Here is an 18,093-nt window from a genome sequence, read left to right as displayed (position 1 = left end):
TTAGTAAGTTTCTAAATATTAATTTTTCTTCTGTTCTTTTTGGTGGATTATGAAGTACAATTTAATTTTTCAAAAGTTGTGGCTCAGCATGTTGCTATATGCAGTCTAACATGATGGGCTTCTCTGTAAATCATAATCATTCTTAACAGCTGGCAGTCTGCATAGAAAAAGCTGACATAGGGACCAAACGAGAACTCGTGGAAAATCTGGGCAGTCATCTCAGATCACAGTTAAAATCGTGTTTGGTGCAGTTGAGTCTTAATAACACCTCTGTATAATATTCAACATAACATTCAGGCTCTTTTGTCAGGCTTGTCAGGAGAGCATCAGAAAATGAGATTGATCAGCAGCTCCATTTTTGGTAGGCCTTTGAAATAGGTTACTCCCTTGGTACATAGCATTGGTCTTTCCATGTCCTTCTAGATCTCTGGTTAGGAGTTGATCCTGAACTCTTTGGGAAGAAAGTAAATAGTGTATTTACTTGAATACAAAATGACCCTGAATATAAGATTACCCTGCCCCCCCCAATAATTAGACTCTATATATGGATAACTTATAAATGTTATAATTTTCCAGGTATATAATCTAATTATTGGGGGTTTGCTTTGAATTTGTCCCCCTCCTACTGCTTCAGCAGGGAAAATAAATCTGGGGAGGTCAGGAGCCCCCTTGCCCTCTGCCCCTCCCCCAAGTTCTCCCTCCTGCAGCCCTTTCCCCACTCCTTACTGTCAGACCCTGCTCTCGCTGAGCACATGGAAATGAAGAGCAAATTTGAAAACACTAATCTCAAAATAAAGACCTGTAGTAATTTGCATATATTACCCATAAACTTAATTCATACAGACATGATGCACCATACCTTTTTTTGAAAATGTTTCAAGTTTTACCACAGGCATTCCATAAACACACTTTTAAGCAGCACTTTTGTACTTACTTATATATAGTATGAACTGGGCATGTCTACATGTGCGTTAATGCACCATAATAATAGCACATTTAGTACCTGTAATAACAGGTACTAACTTAATGCGCTGTAATTGGCACTACTGCACAGTAGCACTAGTGAATGTTTTTACATGATGCTAATGCACAGTAGACTAATTCTACTGTGTATTAACACAGCATTTACCATAACATAGTAATGCACAGTAGAATTAGTCCACTGCACTTTTAGACATGCCCCTTATGTATCATATTAGTCCAAAGCCAGAAACGCTCATGATTTACCATATAGTTCATTGGGTTGGACCCAGTAGAGACAACAGCATTTGGTGACCACATACCTCAACAATATTCAGTATGTGTGTGTACTCCAGATACTTCCCCACAAAGGATCCACATGCTAATTTTTCCCCTACTCATGGCTGGAACTGGGTGTTCATGTCACGAGTCCTGAGATACTCCACAAATTTATATGCAGATGAGGTGCAGGGCAATGTGGTCCAGCTCCACTTCATGGACACTAATCATATACACTAAGCTGAGAGGGGATAACGGGGGGATTCTGGATGAATATTTCAGGACCCATTTGGTGATGTTTGCCAGACATTTAAGACTGTTGAAGAAACAGGACTCATTGGAAATTACAGACAATGTATTTAGTGAGGTTTCCATATAGATGAATGTAAGGCAAGGGGCTTCGACTGGGGAAAAAAACCCTCATCTTGTATTCAAGTTAATACGATACCTTCCTTAAGATTTTAAAATCTATAAGTGTTGGGTTTTTTCTTTTTCAAGAGGCTTTGGATTACAGCTTGTTTACACTCATGAAAACTGTTGGATTCAGCCTTGGGTTCTGAAGTTTAATTTATCCACAGAATAGAGAGAGCACAAAGAGCAGCAGGTTTCTGTGCCCATTCAGGCCTTGTCAAGGCTACTAATATGGCCACTAAAAGCAGAACTAGAGACAATACCCTAGGCCATGGCCATTTGTTAGATGAGAATATGTTGCAAGCAGTTGAAACCAATAAGAGCAAATCATTGTGCCTTATGAAGGTATTGTGTTATGCCTATTTTTAAAAATTCAGAGTGGAAACCACTTTTGGATTGACCATTTTAAAACAAACACTGGCAGTGTATTCAATAGGGTACATACAAGTACAAAAGGACTCTGCCTCAAGCAGTGTGCAATTTAAATCAGATAGTTTAACATAAATGATTTATAGATTCTCTCCCAAAATAGCACACAGTTTACAAGGAAAAAGAGTGGAGAAACATCTCCTTTGAAAGACTTTACTGGTGGTTTCCCAAATCTAACATCTTGCCTAAAATGCTGCCTGACAGCTCTGAAACAGGGAGGAGTTCTCTAAATCAAAGAACAGTCTTTTTTCTGCACTTGCCTGGGATAGTTCTGTATAGTTACAATATCCTGAATTCCACTGATTTTCTTTGGCTTGTTTGCAGTAACAGTCAAAGACTGGTCGTTGATCTTGGAAGCCAAGTTCCATGATTGAAGGCAATTCTCTCCATCACAAAAAGCTAAACAGTAATGAAGATCAGAGCACACACCTACACATTTAAGATTAGGTGGAAAAAAAAAATGAAATGCCTGTACCACTGGGAACAGAATATATTGCAGTTATAAGAGCATATTTATCCTACCTGGGGCCAACCTTAAAGACTGTTTGGAAATCCTAGCTTCATTTAATTGCTAACATTTTAGGAAAAGCAGGCCAAGTATAGCATATTATCTGATGCTCTGTACTTTGCATTGGCTTTCAATTCACTTTCTAGGTGAAATGCAAACCATTGTTTATAAAGCACATATACTTTGGAACCAACTATCTCCCTACACCTGCCTTATCATGACACAAGGAATGCTTTGTCTCCAAGTTATGGTCGATGGGAACTGGAGACTGGGCATTCTTAGTAGCACTGTTCTTGACTTTGATCCTGAATGTATGCCTGAATCTGGCCTTATTTATGGCAAGTTGCAATATCTATACCCTTTGTATAAATAGCACACTTACTAATGGAAAGCTCTGAAACCTTTGGCATGTAGCTTATTGGCAGCTGTCTGTTGATTTACTATGCAGAGAAGCTGAGGTGCGCACAAGAGAGAAGCTGTTATTGTTTTAAGTTGTAGAAGTTCTAGAAAAGCTCAAACTTAGATCTTCAGTAATAACAATATTAATTTTATTGAAATGCTGAAACTATAAGATGCCTGAATTTAACAAAGTATGACATTCAGATCTGGATTTTCTCAGTCTGGAGTTGTTGAGATTTGGCACATGTTGGAGATAAGGGCCAGTCATGAAATTTGAATCTCAGTCCAAACATTTCAAAGCTTGGAAGTATTTAGCTCCAAAATTTTGATCCAGGCTTCTTCTATACTTGCGACAAGGGTGGACATGCATTTACATTTTAAAATGTCCCCTTTCATTCCATGATTTATTTTTGAGCAGTTAGACCCAAATCCTATTTTACTCTTAAGGTGCATAACAAGTATTTAGGTTTCTAAAGGCAAACCTGTTCCATCCTGCATAAGTGCCTACAAAAACAATCATGGATCAACTTTCTAACCCACCTTTATGTTGGTTCTAAGAATAAATCACTAAAAGCAGCAAGAAAAAGGACAAGCCATCCACCTTTTGCACTAACCTATTGCATTAGTGGTATTTCAGATACTTAGGAATAGGACTGTAGTTAGCTGCCTGAGTACCACTCAGAGTGTTCAAAATGTGAAATAGGATTTGGATGTTATATTATTCTCTAATCATCTTGCCATAGAACATTTCATATTGACATCTTTGTTGACACACTTTCTAACAAGTATAAAACCACCATGGATCTAACAGAAAAAGCCTATAACAGTGGTCTCCAACCTTTTTAGGTCAGAGATCACTTTTGGAATTTAAAAGGAACTGAAGATCTACCTCCCCCTCTCACCAGGTAAGTCTGTGGGCAGGGGAGAGGAGAGGGGAGAAGGGAAAGGGCCACGGGGGCTGAGACCGATTGAGGCCCCAGCCCTAGCCACACTCCCTCACTACTGGGGCCTCAGTCTGCCGCCCCACCCACAACGGCATGCAGCCCAGGAGGACATGGGGTTGTGTGTGCTCCCAGATCTGCACATGGGGCAGGGAAAGGTGGGTTAGGGCCGAGGCAGCACTGGGCTGTTCCCAGCTGGGCTGTGCTCAGGCCGGGCGGTTGTGGTGGTGGCGCTGGAAGTGGGGCCACAGAGGGTCTGTAGCCCCCCCCCCAATCCCCTCTCCCAGCGCTGCTGACATCTGTGCTGAGTGCAGGCCTGGCAGGAACAGCCTGGTGCAGCCTTCCACCCTGCAGCTGCAGCCCGCCCTCCACCATGTCCGCCAGCCCCTGGCCCCCATGTCCTCAGGGGGAAGGGAAGGCTGTGCTGGGCTGTTCCCATTGCACTTGGCTTGTGCTATGCTTGGTGGCAGTGCTGGGAGCGGTTATTGGGGGGGCTACAGCCCCCCTGTGGCCCTGTTCCCAGTGCTGCTGCTACAGCTGCAGCCACCCAGCCTGAGCACAGCTCAGCCAGGAACAGCCCGGTGCTGCCTTGGCCCCAACCTCAGCCCGCCCCGCCACACCCTGTGGGCAGGTCTGGAAGCATGTGTCCCCCCCATGCTTTCCTGGGCTATGTGGCCCCCTCCCCCAGATGAGCCATGAGCGGCTCCATCCCCCGCCCCATCCCAGCTGCTGCTGGGGGCTGGGCTTTGTGTCCTGAGCCCCACTGCATGTCCCCTGGGCCTCCGCCCCTTCCCTCCTCCACTGACTGACCTGCTAGGCTTATCGGGGGGTGGCATACATGTGTTCAGGATCAACTTCAAGAGGCTCTGGGATTCACCAGTCAATCCCGATCAATCGATTGGTGACCACTGGCTTATAACAACATTGAAACTCTTGTATCTACAATAATTCAATGCAGCAGTAAGGACTAAGGATGTAACTGAAAGTGTAAGGTTTCTGTTTTACATAATTCCTACATAATTCAGTCAAACCCATTTCACAATAACAAGGCTTAACAGAAGTGGAGTCACTCACCACCAACAGGGACTGAAGGTAATTTGGCCAGATGCTTATGCTCTTCAGATTCCAGATTCCATATTATTATCTCAGTGGTGCTGGTGTTTGGTATAGAGCTGAATGCCACAAGATGGGACCCCAGGTGATTAATGAAGTAGGTGGAAATAAAATCATTGCAGCAACCCTTCAGTGTGTGAGTGTAGACAAAGGTACCAACACTGAAGAGTTCTATATGAACAATATCCTGCTGTCCCATGAAGGGGCATCTACAGAAAATTAAGGAGATGTACAGAAACTGGTTTAAAATAAATACTAAACCAAGACTGAGTAGTATCCCATCAGAAATGTATTTTACAAAGGCAGCAAGCAAGATATAAATGAAAAGGTACCACATCCACTATGAACAATATTGAAAAATATTGAAGAATGCTATTTTCTACACAACCTTTACCTGAAGATGACAAGGAAGTATTCCTTAGTTATGGCTACTCCTTCAACTGCAACTACTGATTCTTGACTTGTCAATTTAGCAGTCACCTGTCCCTTTTTGGCACTGAACACCATAGCTTCTTTTCCACTCCTGTCAAGAGAAGAACAAATGAAACTAGAGATTCTACGTCACCATTCTCATTGCCAAACCACTAGGCACAGTATGATGGCTAGAAAATGGTATTTAGAGGTTTGTTTTTAGGAACTGACTTGTAGGTAAAGTAGATATTCATTAGAACAGTGGTCCAGGGGAACAGCAAGGGTGAATTGGTTTCAAAAAGCCTGTTTGTGACAGTTTCCTTCAAGGCCCACTGTGTCTGAAGGCAGAAGACACACAGGTTGGGAAACTGAAGACATGTACCACACTGTTCCATAATATGAACAGTGTACCCAAACCAAGATAAGGGATTCTGCAGCATTGGTGCCAGAATCCCAAGGCCTCTGCAGTTGGGCAGAGCCCTTGGGATTTCCAGCTTTGGTGGATGGATCAAATTAGGAGAAACCAGTAAATAAGCAAATTAAGATGTGTGCATGTGATGGGTTTGTGAAACAAGGAATAAGCTGACAGAACAAAATGTATATTGTATTATGACCACAGGGAAACATATCAATGATGCCCAGGAATGAAGAGTCATCAAAGGGAGATAAAGAATACAAAAGGAGGGATTTCAGAGCAGCAAAAGGCCCCAAGAAGGGAATCCAAGGCCACCATGAGCAGAGGACACACCACCCCACTATGGGAGTGGGTCTTGGCTCTTGCTCTCCAGGCTGCTGACATCTGATATTCAAGAGAGAACCTCAGGGTGAAGCTTGAGTACTGGCCAGATATATCTTTCCTCTGTGACAGCTCTAGGACTGGTAGATATAGATTCTGCTTGCCTTGCCTGCATTATTCTTATTCGTTATCACTGTCAATAAAATTTGCCTGTTATCAAATGGAGAAGTCATGGTCAGTCTGAGGGTTTGGGTCTGCTCAGAACAAGGTATCTCCATCTAACCCAGGAGGTACACAGCCCCACCAGGGGAGACGCCTTGTTGGATTTGGTCCTGGCCATGGGCGATGACCTGGTATGGGGTCTGCAGGTGCCCAACCACCTGGGCGATAGTGATCATCATCTGCTGGAATTCAACATCCAGTGCAAGGTGGTGAAAACCTCCAGCAAGGCAGCAGCCCTTGACTTCAGGAGGGCAGACTTTAATGAGGTGAGAAAACTAGTGGGGGAAGCACTGAGGTCCCAGAGCAGGAGGGAGTTGAGTGTCCAGGAGGAGTGATCGTTCCTTAAGGAGACGATCCTTCAAGCTCAAAGGGAAGTAATCCCTACACAAGTCAAAGGGGGCAAGAGGGCCCAAAGGCCCCCATGGCACACCAAAAGCATCCGGGAATGTCTCCAAACAAAAAAGGAGGTGTACACCCGTTGGAAGGGAGGGGCCATCACAAGAGAGGGCTATACCTTGGTAGCTCGGGAATGTAGGGGGACGGTCAGGAAGGCCAAGGCAGAAATGGAGCTGGGACTAGAGACCCAGATCAAAGACAACAAGAAGTCCTTTTTCAAATACACAGGGGGGCAAAAGAAGGTGCCAGGTAATGTGGGGCCTCTGCAGGACATGCTAGGAAATCTGGTCATCTCACCTGACGGTAAAGCTGACATATTCAACAATTTCTTTGCCTCCGTATTTCTGAGGAGGGACCCAGATATCTCCCCCACTGGCACTCCTGAGGGTCCTGTGGGTGGCACACCCAGGCCTAGGGTTAATGAGGACCTTGTCAGGGAATTTCTGGAGGGACTAGATGTATTTAAATCCACAGGTCCTGATGATCTCCACCCCAGAGTGCTAAAGGAACTAGCAGGGGTCATTGTGGGACCTCTGGCACAGCTCTACAAGCACTCATGGCGCTCAGGCAATGTGCTGGAGGACTGTAAAAGGGCCAATGTGGTCCCCATCTTCAAAAAAGGGAGGAAGGAGGACCCAGGAAACTATAGGCCCATGAGTCTTAACTCAGTCCTGGGGAAGCTTTTCAAAAGAATTATCCTGGCACATGTCCAGAAAGGGCCAGCAGGGGAGGTTATGCTCAGGGGCAACCAGCATGGGTTCATTAGGGGCAGTCTTGTCAAACCAACCTGGTGGCCTTCTATGATGAGGTCACCAAGTCCTTGGATGCAGGTGTCGCAGTGGATATAGTCTTTCTGGACTTCAGGAAGGCCTTCGACATGGTCTCTCACCCAATTCTCAATAAGAAACTAGGAGACAGTGGTGTTGATGCCTACACGGTCAGATGGGTCACTAACTGGGTCACACGGTCAGATGGGTCACCCAGAGGGTGGTAGTGGATGGGTCTTATTCGACTTGGAGGGATGTGGGCAGTGGGGTTCCCCCGGTCCTTGGGCCCGCACTATTCAACATCTTCATCAGTGACTTGTGCGAGGGGGTAGAAAGCACCCTGTTCAAATTCACAGATGACACTAAGATGTGGGGTGAAGTGGGTACGGTAGTAGGAAGGAACAGGCTGCAAGCGGATCTAGACAGGTTACAGGGGTGGGCCAATGAGAACAGGATGGGGTTCAACACTAACAAGTGCAGGGTAATGCACCTAGGGAGGAAGAACCAGCGGCACACCTACAGGCTGGGGAACTCCCTTCTCGCCAGTGTCGAGACAGAAAAGGATCTTGGAGTCATCATTGATGCCACAATGAACATGGGCCAACAAAGTGGGGACACGGTCAGGAAGGCCAACCACACCTTGTTGTGCAACCACAGATGCATCTCAAGCAGGTCCAAGGAGGTGATCCTCTCCCTTTATGCGACACTGGTCAGGCCGCAGTTGGAGTACTGCATCCAGTTCTGGGCGCCGCACTTCAGGGGGGATGTGGCCAATATGGAGAGGGTCCAAAGGAGGGCCACCTGCATGATCAGGGGTCAGCAGGGTAGGCCCTACAAGGAGAGGCTGAGGGACCTGAACCTGTTCAGCCTCCAAAAGAGAAGGCTGAGAGGGGATCTAGTGGCAGTCTACAAACTAGTCAAAGGGGACCAGCAGGCATTGGGAGAGTTCCTGTTCCCCCAAGCACTCCTGGGAGTTACAAGAAACAATGGACACAAGCTAGAGGAGGGTAGTTTCAGGCTAGACATTAGGAGGCGCTTTTTCACTGTCAGGGTGGCTAGGACCTGGAACCAACTTCCAAAAGAAGTGGTGCTGGCTCCTACCCTGGGGGTCTTTAAGAAAAGGTTGGATGAACATCTGGCTGGGGTCGTTTGACCCCAGTACTCTTTCCTGCCATGGCAGGGGGTCGGACTAGATGATCTCCTTAGGTCCCTTTCGACCCTACCAACTATGAAATTATGAAACTATCTGGGTCATAAATTCAGTGCCAGCAAGTCCACAAACAGAAGCCAAACCCACAAACAGCAAACCCTGTAAATGCTGCCCTACACTTTGGACAGAACAATTAAATACACAAATACAAATTGGGGAATAAGTGGCTAGGCTGCAGTAGTAAAGAAAAGAGCCTAGGGGTTAAAGTGGACAGAAAGCTGAATGTGAATCAATAACGTGCTCTTGCTGCAAAAAACTCAATAGCATACTGGATTGTATTAACAAGAGTGCTGCCTGCAAGTCAAGGCAAATGATTCACAACTGGTGAAGTCTTACTTTGAGTACTGTGTTTAGTTTTGGGCACAATACTTCAAGACAGACATAAACAGATTGGAAAAAAGTCCAGCAGAATGCAACCAAAAAATGATCAGAGGTCTAGAAAACATGATTTATGAGAAGAGGCTGGAAGAACTGGGGTAGTCTAGAAAAAGAAGATTGAAGAGAAATTTGGTAACATGCTTCAAATCCTCAAAAGGCATTTATAAAGAGGATGGAGATAGACTATTTTCTGTAGCCTCAAAGGATAAGTAACAGTTTTAAATTGCAACAAGGGAAATTTAGATTGGCTATTAGGAACTACTTTTTCATTAGGTATTGTTTAATGCATTGGTACAGATCACTTAGAGAGGTTATAGAATTTCTATCCTTGGAAGTTTCTAAGAGCATGTTAGACAAACATTTGACTGGGATAGTTTTGACAGGGATAATTTGGCCTTGAGCAGAGGGTTAGACTAGATGACCCTCTATATTTTCTACAATTCATTAGATTTCATATACAACCCATAAGAATAACCCTGTCAAAATGCTATAACTACAGCTTTCCCACTTTAGTCTGTGCTGTGCTATTTGAGTTTCACTATGGTTATATTTTAGAGAAATATAGTGAGAAATATTGGTATGGCTTTACCTCATTTCCTTAGAAAGCCTATCATTTTTCAATGAACAAAATATTTACATGGAGTAAAATTAGCTATGAAACTTCTGATTGGCCAAAGCAGTGCTGTGCTGCGTAAGCACAAATTTACTTCTCAGAAGCATGAGCTCTTTTCCTAGTTTTCAGTTTAGCATTCATTCTGACCAAATATTTGTGAGTCTTTATTTAATATTTGTGTTACCACATCTTTTTGATGAATGCACTGTGCCATTAAACACAGCAATGTAGATTATTACACAGTCTGGTGAGTAGAAAATTGGCTTTGGGGCCGCACCCAGAGACTGGTGGTGGACAGGTCGATTTCTACCTGGAGTAACGTGGGCAGTGGAGTCCACCAAGGCTCTGTCCTGGGACAGGTACTATTCAATATCTTCATTTGTGACTTGGACGAGGGAGTAGAAGGCACCCTGTACAAGTTTGCTGATGACACCAAACTATGGGGGGAGGTACACAAACTAGGCGGCAGGGAGCGAATCCAGGCTGATTTGGACAGGCTGGGGAAATGGGCTGAACAGAATAGGATGCAGTTTAATTAGGATAAGTGTCGTGTTGCACCTGGGGAGGAAGAATCATCAACACTCCTACAGCCTGGGAGGTACCACTCTAAGTAGCACAACTGTGGAAAGGGATCTCGGAGTTGTAGTCGACTCCAAAATGAACAAGAGTCACCAGTGTGATGAGGTAATAAGTAAAGCTAACTGCACCCTTTCTTGCATAAGTAGGGCATCGCAAACAGGTCTAGGGAGGTGATACTTCCCCTCTATGCTGCATTGGTCAGACCACAGCTACAGTACTGTGTCCAGTTTTGGGCGCCACACTGGGAGGGATGTGGATGGCCTGGAGAGTGTTCAGAGTTGGGCCATTCATCTGGTTAAAGGCCTACAGAAAAAACCCTATGTGGACTGATTGGGAGACCTGAACCTCTTCAGCCTTCACAAGAGGAGGCTAAGAGGTGATTTTGTGGCCGCTGTCAAACTCATCGGGGGGGCCAGCAAGAAATAGGGGATACAATGTTTACCAGGGCACCTGTCAGGGTAACTAGAAATAATGGCCACAAACTGGAAGAGAGCAAATTCAAATTGGACATCAAGAAAAAATTCTTTACAGTGAGGGTTGCCAAAATATGGAATAAGTTTCCAAGGGAGGTGGTGCTGTCCCTTTCCATGGAAGTGTTTAAAAGGAGACTGGACAGAAATCTGGCTGGGGTCATCTGACCCCAGTACTCATTCCTGCCCAGGGCAGGGGGTCAGACTCGATGATCTAATAGGTCCCTTCTGACCCAAACATCTATGAAATTAGGAAAATATAAACCAAAAGAACACATATTTTTTCACACAGACAATTTGCCAATTTCAAGTTATATTTGTGTTAGTCAGGGGAAGGTAAGGTACAATGAGAGAGGTCATAACTACAACAGATTCCTTTTAGCTTGATGCCCAATTACAGTGCAGACTGTTTAATGACAGTAAAAGTCTAAGAAAAACAGGAGCAGACAGGACTGAAGCAGAACTGCAGTGATAGAAAGGCTGGGCAGGACAGCTGAATTTGAAGAGGGATTTCATTTGTTCATGGACATGTGGTAAAAGTTTCTACTAACCTGTAAGCACAGAGGACATAGTCTTTCACTGAATTCTTTGATACCAGTACGGAGTGATTCTTGTGTACAGGGGCATCATCTTCTGCAGAAATGTGTGCTTCATGGAGCAGCTGGCATGAATCAGTCAAATCAAACACCTGGAACCAGATAGTACCTTAATGCACAGGTTCATTGACATAGCTGAATGTATCCCCCTTGCTTATCACCCTCCTGTTTCCCTTTTTTGGGCCTTAGAACAATATCTGAAGCAACTGAAGTTATTTGAGGAGATAGGGAAGAAGTAAAGGAGAAAAATTAGATGTTGCAAGACCATGCAACAGTCAAGAAGAAAGAACTTCAAACAGTAAATGGGCAGAAACTGAAACAAAAAGGACAAGACTAAAATGAAAATGAGAAGAAACACAAAGCAAGAGACTGTCAGAAGTAATTGAGAGAGGAGGGGAAAGAAATACACAAAACCCAGAGAGAAAGAGGATCACAAATTAGTTTATTTAAATGGTAGCTCAGAGAAGTTCATATATACTATATCAGTGGTTCTCAGACTTTTTTTTCGTGGACCACTTGAAAATTGCTGAGGGTCTCGGCGGACCACTTAAACTTTCTTTTGTTCTACAAATCAAAGCACACAACTCATATTTTAATATCAGTAGTCTTACCTTTCTAATGCAATGGATGTGCCTGTTTTTTTGAGCAAAGTTCTGGGAAGTTGGGTGTAATGTTTCTCAGCTTTAGCCTTAGGTCACCTTTCTGCAGACCACCTGAATGGAGCTCATGGATCACAGTTTGAGCACCTCTGTACTCCAAATCAAGGTTTTCTTTTCCTCATTCAAGATGGGGAAAAAAGCGTCAACTTGGATTAGAGTATGGCTTGGGACAGGGGCAGGGACAGGGGCCAGCTCCAGCTCCAGCTCCAGTTCCAGCAGGGACCCAGGGCCTGGGGTACTGGCTGGAGCCAGAGCTACCACTGCTGCCTGGAATCAACAGCTTTGGAGTTAGCAGTAGCTGTGGTGGGTCAGGAGCCACTGGTGTGTGTCAGGGAGCAGGCACCAGCACAGATCAGGGAGTGGGCATGGGGACAAGTGATGGGGGAGGGGCAGGGGACAGGTGGTGGGGGCACAAATAGGGGGCTAGTGGTGATGGGGGACACAGTGTTGGGGGTCAGACTGCCTGCCCCCCCCACTTGCATCTTACTGCCTGCCCCCCCCCACTGTTCTCCCTGCCATTAGCCCCCACTGCTGATGCTTTCCATGTTGCAGAAGCCAAGGGAACACATTTAATATGACCCTCCAATAACTAGATGCTATACATAGAAAATTATAGCAAATTTATAATTTTCCATGTATAGCATCTAATTACTGGAGGGTATCTTTAAGTCAAAGTCATCTTGGATTTGGGTTAACCTGCCTCCCAAAAGGCTACTGTTTTCTCCTCTTCCCTTTCCAGTCATTTAAAACTCTGCAGTACATTTCAATAATTGCTCAGGACACTGCACATCATAATTATTCATTTAACACCAACTGGTTAGTTTTGCAGGTATTTTTTTATCTCTTTCCTAAATGCAAGTCTCCTTTTCTGGTGGGTTATTTTCCACTGGCATGTTATCATTGGAAATCTTCTTTGGGTAGAAATCGTCTGAGAAGATCTACTCACTCTATCTTTCAACTGGGGGTTTTAATTGGATTAATTGTTAAACTAAATAAAGAAATAAGCCAGCCTCCCTGAAATATTGAAATATGGAGACCATCCATAAGATTCTATTAGATGGGATTAAATATTAATGAGTTATTAAAGTCTCATTCTTCAGGACACAGGGTATCTATTAGCTGAAGATGGTTAAGAAGAATAGTATCCCATGAGCAAATTGTTGGGGGGGGGGGGGAGTCAGGGAGTGGAGGAGGGATTTGGGGGATTTCTGCACCTTCCTCTGAGGTATCTGTCAGTGGCCAAAGTTACATAAGTTACTGGCCTGGAAGAATAATTATTCTGAAGTGAGAATTGGCACATTATCATATGCAACAATATTGAATTCTATGACAATATTGAATTCTATGATCACAGTTGTGATAGAAAGTATATATAGCTGCTGTCTGGGCAAGTCACTTAACCTCTCTGTCTTAGTTTCTCCTACTTAATAAGGACAGGAGAGATTAATTGACTAATGAGTTTACAGTGCATCAAGGATGAAAAGTGCCATAATAATACTAAGTATTCTAACATTTACCTGAGCTTACAAGGTACTTGTTCAGAAAAACCTACCAGCACAGAAGCCTGCTCATCTCAAATGTATTTTTCTGAATTACCGTGTTTTATAGGTTTTCCCATTAATATTATCTAGCTCTCTCTCCACCCATCTTTCCTTTCCACATAACTTTATGCTTATATTTGTAACTTGAAAAAGGTACATAGCTTGCAGGACAGCACAAGTTCTAATGATATGTACACGTTTTCAGCACCACGTTCATATTGTCTGCTGACATGTAAGTCCTGAAAAAATAATACAACTATTCAGAATGCCAACAAGTTTTTACAGGAGCTCCAGTGTGTCTTCTCAAAATGCTGTCATCCTCCCATTCCAGGATACATATTAGCACTCAGTCACACGTCTAAGTTTAATATATATTTGGATACTCTTTAAAAATTATAATTTACCCATTTTAATGTTCAGGTGATCTTTTTATTTTGAGCCAATTAAAAGAGCATAAAATGTATGTATGCACTCACCTCACTGATATGCTATTTTAAATGTTTAAGGCTATTTGTTATTATACGAATAAATACCTTCTGTAAAATGCCTGTTCTGTTACTGAAAACCAAGTTGTCCTTATCATTCATTCAGAGAACATTAAAAAAAATCTCACCTTGACTAACAGGCTTCCATCAAAAAAGACCAAAAGGAATTGCCCATTCATTGCAGATGTCAGTATTGGAGTGTCTGGAAAACCATCAGCTTTATAGATCACTTTTCCCAGGGAAAGATCCCAGATTTTAAAGGAGTTGTTTTCAGTCACTGCAACCAGCCTATTCTCTTGGCACACAGTAATAGAGCCAATGTTCTTCCCAGCCCCGCACAAAGTTAAGGTGGCTTTACCAGTGTTCAAATCCCAGTATTTCAGAGTGCCATCCTGAGATGCTGTCACAACCATGAGATCCTTCTGGGTTTCTGCAACTGCTGTGATCTTGTCCATATGACCTAGGAGTTCATGGGAGTGCAAATTCTAAATGACTTAGGTAATAGTCCAAATTACATTTGGTCACTTTTTGTAATTACATATTACTGTCTGCTTCCAGTACATTAAGTCTTGATGAGATTGATATTTCTGTCTTTTTCAGGTTTCCTCAAGGGTTTCTACCATAATGTATTTTAGACAGGAACACTATAATTAATTCAATATTTTATAATGGAGAAATCAATTGCGCAGAATTCAGGAAATGTAGAGGTAAGCCTAAAATATGCATTAAATCTGGCCTTCTCTTCACATTATTATTAGTATTATGTATTTTTCACTTAATACAAAATATAAATATAATGTCAAGTGGATAAAAAACACCAAACTGAAACAACCTATGGATCCACATATACTAGCAGTTACAAGCTCACAGTTTAGATAACCTTAGTCTTTCTCCAACACGCATCAAATTTTCCTAAGCAACTTTTTTTCCTTCTCTTTGTCTTCCAATTTTAAATGTAAACTGTCCTTACTTCAGAAATACTCAAGCAACTGTGTTCAAACCAGGCTTATTGCTTAGCATTCAGTATAACCTACAACATAATCATGTGGTTTTTAACTTGCTGTTGTCAGTCACTTTTGAGCTAGTAAGGTACAGCTTCTGATCGGAAAATGATGGGAAAAGGTTGTGGGGAAAGTGTACTTTCTCCAGGAGTGCATTTTGCACACTTGGAATAATGATTTTTTTTTTTTAATTTTTCCACAAGAACTCTCCCTTTGGTCAGAGACCAAGCATAGTCACCAAGAAACTTCAGCTCAAGAGGAACTTTGAGTTTAAGACTGTTGTGAACAATTAACAAAGGAGACTAGGTTAAAATTGGGACATCATAAATTCATTATTATACATCATTATTCATTATTTTATATCAACAATGCAACAGTAAAGCTAGCCATGTTAGTCTGAAGTCAGACAGAAGGCAGGACAAGGTGGCACCTTTGAGACTAATTTTTTTTTACTTTAAACAAATAAAGCTGTCAGATCCTAATTTGGATCTTTTCTTTTAAGTGCAAGATAAAACGAGTTGGAGGCATCTGTTATGGGACTTGGGCATTGTGAAGCTGAGTGCTGTTAGGCCCAGTTGTTAGGCCACTGGAGTGGAATCAACAGCCCTCGGTGAGAACCGATAATTAGTTCTGTAGAGAAGCAATGACACACAGATTCAGTTAGCTTTTGTTGTTAAAAATTATTTACCTCAAGAAATAAGGAATCATGAAACTTAGGTCACAGTCAGAACCAATTTCACAGCATTCTGAGTTTCCTGCTTAATAATTTTTTGTCTCCCCCTTAGTTCAGATCTGTCACTTTATACCCATTTTTGTGAAGATTGAGAGGTATGCTACTCAGAATCCTGTGCCTAGTTTTCATATTCATTTGTTCATCTTCTCTAAGGATTTTGTTCTTGGTTTTAAGCTGTTTTTCAAAAGCTCAACAAGCAGCTGGCCGTAAAACAGAACTGCGGGCAAATTAATATGAACAAGTAACACAAGAAAGGAATTTGCTGACACTGATGGCACAAAGCAGAAGTAGAGCACTGCCTTACAACTGGTGGATTTATCTTTTTTTTTATCAAACAGCAAATAAAAATAAAAGTCAGTTTTCCGAAAATTCAAAATCTAGGAATGCTGAATTTTTTATTGTCATAACCTCACTGAACAATGATCCTTTCCTTAAATTGGGAGAGAAGAGGTAGATTGCTAATAAGGGTCCTGATTCTACCGTTCTTACTCAGACAAACCTCCTGCCAAAGTCAGGCTATTAAGTAAGGACTAAAGAATTTAACCCCAAACCCTTTACAAAACATTTCAGAAGTATTTTTCCCACCTACCTGGCAGAAGTTCACAAAGAAGGCCACCAGGGGCCAGAAGACAAGTTGTCGAAGGCACAAGAACAGGGGTGGAAGACTCTTGGCACTGAGATAGCAGAGCTGGCAAGTGCTGGTATTTTTTAGGATCACCTTAATTAAGAACAAAAGAGAACATTTAATACTTCATATCTTGAAACCTCTGATTATTTAATAAAACCATTGGACACAGCCGTGACAAACCACTGTTGGGTTGCTCCCAGGGCCCCAAGCTACTCTTCACTATTTTGAGAAATAGACTAAAATTTGCCCCTTGTACAACTTCTTATCCCAGGAGAGCTTACTTCTATGTGCCCTTGGACTAGACCTTGCAATTCCAATAGCACTAGGTATCTTACCCTGGTTTGTATAAAATTATAGGGGATTGTAAAAGGGGCAAGCCTAAAGTGAACAATTGCTTTGAAAATCACTTTCACCTCAGGCAGTCAGTAAAATAAATAAAACCATGAAAAGATTCATTACACAAGAGAGTTAAATGGTACAAGAAAAAGTAACCACAGAACATGAAGACAGGATATAGATACAAAATGTAAGAATCTCACACTCTGTTCTGACTCTAAAATAGTCCTTTGGAGAGCAATGTTGGTATTTTCAGAGACCAACTTTCCTGCTGACTCTACCAGTGCTGACAGCTAGGGATGTGGATTTAGTCTCATACTTCCCAACAGGCCCTCCCTAAATACCTTAAAACCTCCCAGAGGCTGGGTGCCTCCATGTTTCATTAGTCCTCCTGTCCAGGAATGCAGAGCCACAGTGATTAATACTGTCACAGTCATCCTTCCCCACCCACCCCACCAAATTTGCAGAACCATGGGTATCCCTTTTCCTTGCATATAATGTGCACCCCATTTTCCCCAACTGTTTTTTCTGGGGGGGAAAGGGGGAACGTGCAGATTATATGCAAGAAAATATGGAAGATGACCAAGTCTTTCATTATATTGAATTTCTTAACATCTTCCAATAACCAGTAGTTCACAGGTTCTTTTATAATAATGATAATGTTTTCACCCCCCCAACTGCTCCAGATATGTGGATATGGAAGATAAATATTGGGAACATTGTTTATTACTATATGCTAGATCCAATCATTTAACAATGTTCTTATTGTCTCACTCAAAGTTACTTCTCATTCATAAAGGCAAAAATAACAAACCTTTAATAGTTTAAGTTCCTTTTTAAAACACAACTATTTATTAAAACATTTTAAAATCCAGAGCCAGAGAATGCTAAGTACAAATGCCATGGTCATGAAGTTGAATTTATTAAAAATAAATAAAATAAATAAATAAAAGTGGTAGGTACCTGGTGCTACTGGTTTATCTGCAGCTACAATTTGATGCAGACGACCTATAAGCTGTGAAGCCAGCTGATATGGGTCCTTTAGTAAAACTTTCTTGGATAACTTGAGAGTTTCACTTAACAGATTCAAGTCAAGTAATGTCCTGTGGCATAAATAAAACAAACAAATGCTCTATCAATGTATTGTTTTTACATGGAAACTCAGAAAGACACAGGTGAGTTTAGTATTTTTTCATCTAAACAGAGTTTTATTAGGTTTTTTAAACTGAGACATTTGATGACCAAAGTAGATGGCAGATGTGCTTTGGTTGGAGACCTTGGCCCCAAGAGGA

At 42.4% G+C, this 18,093-nt stretch overlaps 1 protein-coding gene across 1 annotated transcript in view; it reads right to left on the bottom strand.

Annotated features, from left to right (window-relative positions):
• Nucleotides 1-2,083: 2,083 nt before the first annotated feature.
• LOC109281608 (NACHT domain- and WD repeat-containing protein 1) overlaps nucleotides 2,084-18,093 on the bottom strand; it is a 32,969-nt gene continuing 16,959 nt past the window's right edge. The window contains exons 9-15 of the mRNA XM_059721292.1: nucleotides 17,765-17,904; nucleotides 16,427-16,555; nucleotides 14,232-14,563; nucleotides 11,374-11,510; nucleotides 5,435-5,563; nucleotides 5,002-5,249; nucleotides 2,084-2,508 (exon numbers count right to left, since the gene is read on the bottom strand). Of these exons, the coding sequence (XP_059577275.1) occupies nucleotides 2,306-2,508; nucleotides 5,002-5,249; nucleotides 5,435-5,563; nucleotides 11,374-11,510; nucleotides 14,232-14,563; nucleotides 16,427-16,555; nucleotides 17,765-17,904 (1,318 nt within the window). The 3' untranslated portion in view covers nucleotides 2,084-2,305. The remainder of the gene's footprint in view (nucleotides 2,509-5,001; nucleotides 5,250-5,434; nucleotides 5,564-11,373; nucleotides 11,511-14,231; nucleotides 14,564-16,426; nucleotides 16,556-17,764; nucleotides 17,905-18,093) is intronic.

Source organism: Alligator mississippiensis, chromosome 2 (genome assembly GCF_030867095.1).
Source record: "Alligator mississippiensis isolate rAllMis1 chromosome 2, rAllMis1, whole genome shotgun sequence".
NCBI lineage: Eukaryota > Metazoa > Chordata > Crocodylia > Alligatoridae > Alligator > Alligator mississippiensis.
Note: the sequence above shows the minus strand (reverse complement) of the source record. Positions and strands in the feature narration are given on the sequence as shown.